Source organism: Euphorbia lathyris, chromosome 5 (genome assembly GCF_963576675.1).
Source record: "Euphorbia lathyris chromosome 5, ddEupLath1.1, whole genome shotgun sequence".
NCBI lineage: Eukaryota > Viridiplantae > Streptophyta > Magnoliopsida > Malpighiales > Euphorbiaceae > Euphorbia > Euphorbia lathyris.
This window is the reverse complement of record NC_088914.1, coordinates 91,543,501-91,549,997: the sequence shown is the minus strand read 5'-3', so window position 1 is coordinate 91,549,997 and position 6,497 is coordinate 91,543,501. Positions and strand designations below refer to the sequence as shown.

Sequence of the window (6,497 nt, the reverse complement as noted above, 5' to 3'; positions counted from 1 at the left end):
GAGGAACATGCCAAGAACCCTACAAATCCAAGTCAAGCTGCACCAATTGAGCCAACTCATACCTCAACTCCACCTCCATCACAAAATGTTGATAACTCAGCTCAACAACTTCATAACAGTCCAGGTACTCAGTCTGGCAAGGAACCAACGCCTCCACCATCAGAAAATCCTACACCAGCCTCTGAGTCCAATGCTGCAAAGTTTGCATACCTGAATGCAACTGAGTCTGGCCGTAGGGTCATTGATTCAGCTCAGTCTCTACTTCAAGACTTTCATTCTACTCACGCTGAAGGTTGTCAGTCCACTCAAGAGCCCTCTCACCTAACCAGTATCACTCAACTTCTACAAGAACTCCGTAGCCTGAAAGATTTGGTTAGTATTATCACTACAGTGCAAACCCAGCAGCCAAACCAAGAGCAAATGGCCAAACTGACTGAAGTAGTGCTTACCATGGCTACTCATCTGAACTCTCTTGAAGGAAAAATTCAACACCTATCTGAAGTCAATCCAGGGTACGTCACTTCCTCTGAGCTTCAAAACTATTTTGTTAAGCTAGCAGCGGAACTGACCCCCTCCAGAGCAACTGTACACACTGAGTCCACAACATCTGCTGAGTTGCAAGATTGCTTCACTAAGCTATATGCTGAGCTAACTAAATCCAGTCCACCAAGCACTACAGAATCTGTCACCTCCACTGAGCTCCAACAATGGTTTACTAAGATTCAAGCAGAGCTGACAAGTACCTGTGACCTTGTATCCTCCTCCTCTCAATGCACGATTGATCAACTGAGTGAGGCAGTGAGACTTTTGAACATTGATCGGGCCCAGATGGACGTTGATCCAGTATCCAACACAGAGCTAATGACCTTCTCGCAGGCTATCATGAAAGCCATGAGGATCAACAATGCACAACAAATGTTCTATGACTCTGCTCTGTTGAAACTATTTCATCAATCTTATGGTCAGGTCACCAACTCCATTGCTTGCCTCAGCAAAGCCCATGAATGTCTTCTTAGCATGATAAGCAGCTCCATTCGAGTCCCCAGGCACGTCCAAGACGATAGCGTTCCTGTCATTGACAGTTTGGGAGAAAGCACAAAGAGGCTTCAGCGCTATTCCAACTACCTCTCCTCGGCCGCCAGGAATAAAACCTTCCTTTATCAACCCGATGATGGCAAAACGGGGGAGACTAGTAAAAGAGGAACTCAGCCTGGAACTCAGCCTCTAACTTTAGGAACTGCGTCTGCCTCTGGGAGCAAAGGAAAAGGCATTGCTCATGTTGACCCCTCAGCCCAAAAGAAGAAGAAGTAAATCCAGCCAGTTTGTGTCTAGAAACTTGACATCTTATCCTGTTATCTGTTTGTTTTGTCGTCTACTATTTAGGTTGATATACCTTGTTTGTTGCTGTTGTCCAATATCGTTTCTTGTTTGTTGATTGATTGTTATCCAATATCAGTTCTTTTTCCTCTTCCTGAATCTGATCAGTCAAGTTTGAACAAACAAATCAAAAAGGACACTAAGACTAAACTAAGAGACAACATCTTTCTAAAAGTAAAGCCAGTATACACAAAAGAAACAAACCTAGTAAAGTTAGACCTCGGTAGGCTTAAGACAAAATGAATGCGACCCTTACGGGGGAGTCGCTTCAAATATTTCAATCATGGGGCAACTTATAACTGAGTTCCGTAATTATGTATTTTGCCAACATCAAAATGGGGGAGTTTGTTGAAACACCTTTCCACAAGATTTTGATTTGACAAAATCATCCATGATTAAGAGGGAATTAAATTTAAATGCTTTGATTGTACTAATATGTTTGTTGAATCTTGAGTGCAAAAATATATAAAGTAAAAGACAGGACAAAAGTCAGCACAAGCGAAGCTCAGCATGACAGTATGGAAGCTGAGTGGAGTTAAAGTTCAGAAACAAAACAAAGCTGAATAAAGCTAAAGACCTCGTCATGAGCGTTTAAAACAAAACAGAGCTGACCTCGGAGGAACTCAGCATGAACCATAAACAAACGGAGCTAAGTGTTCATCAGGACAGTATGAAGGACTCATTCTACTAAAAGACAAAGTCTGCCAATCATCTGCACCAATAATTGGTACCTCGAAAATACCTAAGAAGACTGATTCCGAAAGTCATGGGACGTTGGATTATTGGAAACAGACAACTGTCACAAACAAACAAAACAGACGCTAAGAGACAACCTGACGCCTGAAGTAAAACAGAAGCAGGGAATGGTGTGCAATCTGAAGATTTCCAGAAAATGTTCCCCAAAAGAGCCGTTTTGGTTGCAACGGTCAAGACATTTTAAACAATCAAGTCCACAGGTTTTCGTCTATAAAAGGACAATCGAAGAACCAAAAGGAGACACAGAGACAAGCATAAAAAAGCAAAATACAAGAGAGAAAGTTTCAAAAGCACTCAAATACAAAAAGAATCTTACACCCACGTTACTATTCTATGTGTAAATGCTAGATTGAGTTGTAATCATCTAAAGTGTTCCTTAGTTCAAAAAGGAACAAGTCTGTGATCAATAGTAATATTGAGAGAGTAAAAGCTGAGTGCTAGGTTGTTAGCATTTCAGTTGTAGAGAAATCTAGGTGCTGAGTTGTAGCGCTTAGTAGGAGTTGAGTAGACGAATAGAGGAAGGTACTCTTGCATATTCAACTGCCTTGTAATTGGTTTGTGCTCTACTGTTAAAGAGCTCAGTATTGGATTCAAAAAGCCCGGAGGACTCTGGGGACTGGACGTAGGCAGAGAGGCCGAACCAGGATAAGTGATACTGAGTAATCTCTGAACTCTCTCTTATATTGTATGTGTTGTGTGCTAAATTTACTCAGCATATAAATTGCTTAAGCTAACCTTGAGTAAATAAGTGGTGCTGAGTTAGAAGCTGACCTCCAAGAGTGTCATTTCTCAACTCACAAGAAAACAACTTTAGTCAACATCTGACTAAAGCTGTATTCGAACATATCTCACCAAGCTGACCAAAAGCAGAGTTAATAAACTCTCAAAATAACTTCCAGTCAGCTTAATTAAAAAGAGAAAAAGTTATATTAGTTCCTAACCCCCCCTTGGAACTAATTATCAGGGACCAACAATTTCCACTAAGTTTAACTTCTGTTACTTTGTGATTGGAGTTTCCATAAATGGAATGATATGTAAGTCCTCTTATACGTCTTTTATACTCTTGAGATTTGCCCTGGTTTTGAACAGGATTTACGTTTCCTCCCTCTTAAACTTTTATCATCGAAAAAAGAAGAACTAAAAAATTCTTCTTTTAACAAACTCACGGATGTTTTTAACGAGAGGGATTAAATTGTTAATCGGAGTTGAATCTATGTTTAAGTTGGGGACTAAAGGTGGCGATTGTCGGATTTTATCGTGTCAATTTTGTGTTAGTGTTGAAATGAGCCAATCCTAATCCAACCCAAAAACTTTCGTGTCAACATCGTGTTAACCTAATTGGGTTAATATCGACTTCGTATTATGTTTTCGGATCACTTGTAATTTTACTATGTATTTGTATTAATGATGATTTTTAAAAAATATAGGAGGATATGGTACTATAGTTAAATATTATACGTCATTTTTAAATTAATATGTTAACATTAATCATCCAAAAGTCCGTTAATATCATGTTGGTGGATCATATAATGTGTTTATAACAATATAAGGAGTTCGAGTCGTGTTTTTAAATAATAATTGTAATTTTATTAGTAACATGTAAAAATACAAGAGAATGTATCAATAATTTTAAATATTCGTATCATTTTTGGATGAACATGTCAACTCTAATCCAATCCAAAAATTTCCGTGTCACCCGAAAATGACACTTACCTACAAACCTAAATCCAAATATTAAAATCATGTGTCATGTCGTGTCGTGTAATCAGGTCGTGTGTACTTTTGCCACCTGGGGACATTATAATATATATTTACTAATATAAGGACTAATTAGTATAATAGTTAAAAGATTAAGTACTAATAAATTATTTATCCAATAAAAGATATATATACTCGAGTTCAATCTACTGGTCACTGCAACTACCAAAAAGATGGAAGCTGGAGACGATGTTCATCCTCAGAAGGATCAATCGACGACGGATTCAGAAGCTACCGTCACTCAATCGGAACAGGATCAACCGTCGACGTGTCCTCAATCGACGACGAGCGCAGATGAAACCGACTGCAGTGAGTCCAAGCCGAGCTTGAATCGGAGCCAGATCTTGAAGACGCTGGAAGTCGTAGAGAGGGACTCTGTTGCCATCGCCGAGAGCTTCACTGGTCTCTTCTCTTCTCTCCGTTCGACTTTATCTGAGGTCAGCTTTTAATTCAATTCTACAAGTTTTTTCCCTTTTTCTTTTCGAGTTCCGTTTGCTTTCCGAGAATATTATCTCTGGCTACAGGTTACTAGCAATTCCGTTGATCATATGCAATGCTTTGGCGACGCCGCCGGTCGTCTTCAAGAATCCGGTAACTATTATCAATGTTGTTATTGTTATTCTTGTTTTGTATCGGAAAAGGTGTGGTTTCTGTAATTGTGTTGTTCTGTCAAACAGTGCTCGATGCAGCGACGAAAGGAAATCGGTATATACATTCGTGTATGAGGTAATTCTTTGCATCTATTGTTGCTTTAGGAGATTTTAAATTTATTGGAATTCAAGAGAATGCGTATTTCATATGCTTGATGTTGGGTCTAAAGAATGTTTCACTAAGTTCGCTAAATTTTGTATCAATAAAATCACCGGACTTTGGTTCTGGTTTCAATAAAGTCAAAAAGTCAACCTCTTCGAGTAATCTGCATAATCTGGCAAAAACATAATGGTGTTAGATTATTTTCCTCTCTATTTAATGCTAATCTGCTAAAACACCTTGCAACTTGTTGTTGACTTTTGAGGGTGATTGAAGATTTTGCAATTATACTGCAGGAATTATCATGTCATATATAAAGCTTTAAGTTCAAGACTTATATGGAAGAATTAGTTTTAGGAATGCGTATTGACTTAATACATATCCAACTTGCACCCAAACACTAATGATCCCCCTAACCTTATTAAAACAGGACTTTTCGCATTCTCAACTTGCATAATCTGCCGTAACTTACCTCTTATTTCCACTTGGAAGGATCACACACTCTACACGCCACTGGCACTTTAAGCAAGTTTAGGTGGTGGAAAGTTCATTTGAAACATTTAGAGATCACTAGGAGTTTGAGTCCAAGTTAGAGGGGTTGGGTATGTATAAGGCCCATACTGATTTGTTGCTCTAGAGTTCAGAGACGCATATCTTGGATTGGTTAGGCATAGTGATGATAAATTAGTTAGGATACTAAAACTTTAACGTTTTGTAGCGACATCTTATTATCTTCTTTAGAATCAGTGACAGTAAGAAAAGTGTACCAGATTTCTGGGAACATAGTTGCTCTAGATTAGAAAAACTGCTAAAAATTGTATTGGTAATTGTTTATTGTCAAAACTTGTTTTTCAGATTAAATGAGGAAATGAAGGGAGCTGATGTATTAGCTGGAAAACTGTATCCTTTTCAGTTGTTACTGGTTCTTTCCCTGTTCTCTAAATCATTCCAAGAAAGTATAGTCCAGAAGACTCACTCTGATACTGCATACACTTGAGATTTCCTCGTAGTGTATCACTGGGTGGGGGTGAAAAAATAAAACCCAGCCCTCATCTGGTCTTCCGCAGACCAGATTGTTCCTGGGGAGGCTGCCTGGAACTACCCCTCTTAGGATGGTTCCCGGCAGCCGGGGGTGCAACAGCCCCCCGTGCACCCTCCTGCCTCCACCTCTGTGTATAGGTAGCTGAATTACCATTTAGATCTTCATTCTTGATGGTTCACCAGGAATCCTTGCATCCAGGACACTAATTTTGCCAAATTCATTGTTGTATGCAATTCTGTAACAGGGTTTTGTTTCCTATTTGTATTGGCTCCCTTTGTTTTCTTAATGCTTGTGAAGAAAAATCCTGAAGAGAAATGTGGATGCTCTAGACACAGCTGTGAATAAACTTCTTCGTCTGCCATGATTGTTGATTCGGAATAGGTGTAAATTGTGTGCTGATAAGGTAGTTGTTTGCTTGCTTGCGCATAATTTTATATATGTGCAATGGGGCCAAATTACAGATAAACAATCATATATTTTTAATTTATTTATATTATCATTAATCCCTTTTGATTGTTAAAAATTGGTCATCAGCTCTTATTTCAACGTTATAGTTGTCTAAGTAGATCGCCAAAATTAACAAACTCTACGCAAAAAACATTAGAAGGAGAAAAGCAATACTTGTCCCATGAATTGGCTAAATTCATTAAATTGATCTTGTATTTTAATTTGGATACGTTTAGCCCTTGTACATGGGACAGTTTGTCGTTTAAGGTTCTCTACTTTAGATTTCGTTATATTTTAGCCTTTATACTTAATTTTCCACAAAATATGTCTCTTAGCTGAGGGTTTCAAAATGCATGCACTGTAATAG

The 6,497-nt window shown here is 38.6% G+C and overlaps 1 protein-coding gene across 1 annotated transcript; it reads left to right on the top strand.

Annotated features, from left to right (window-relative positions):
- The first annotated feature begins 4,059 nt into the window (after positions 1-4,059).
- Positions 4,060-6,186, top strand: LOC136230966 (uncharacterized). The gene is made up of 5 exons (XM_066020187.1): positions 4,060-4,328; positions 4,416-4,482; positions 4,569-4,617; positions 5,497-5,541; positions 5,981-6,186. Exons 1-5 carry the CDS (start codon positions 4,065-4,067, stop codon positions 6,045-6,047), a joined length of 492 nt encoding a protein of 163 aa, XP_065876259.1. The 5' UTR covers positions 4,060-4,064; the 3' UTR covers positions 6,048-6,186.
- The last annotated feature ends 311 nt before the right edge of the window (positions 6,187-6,497 follow it).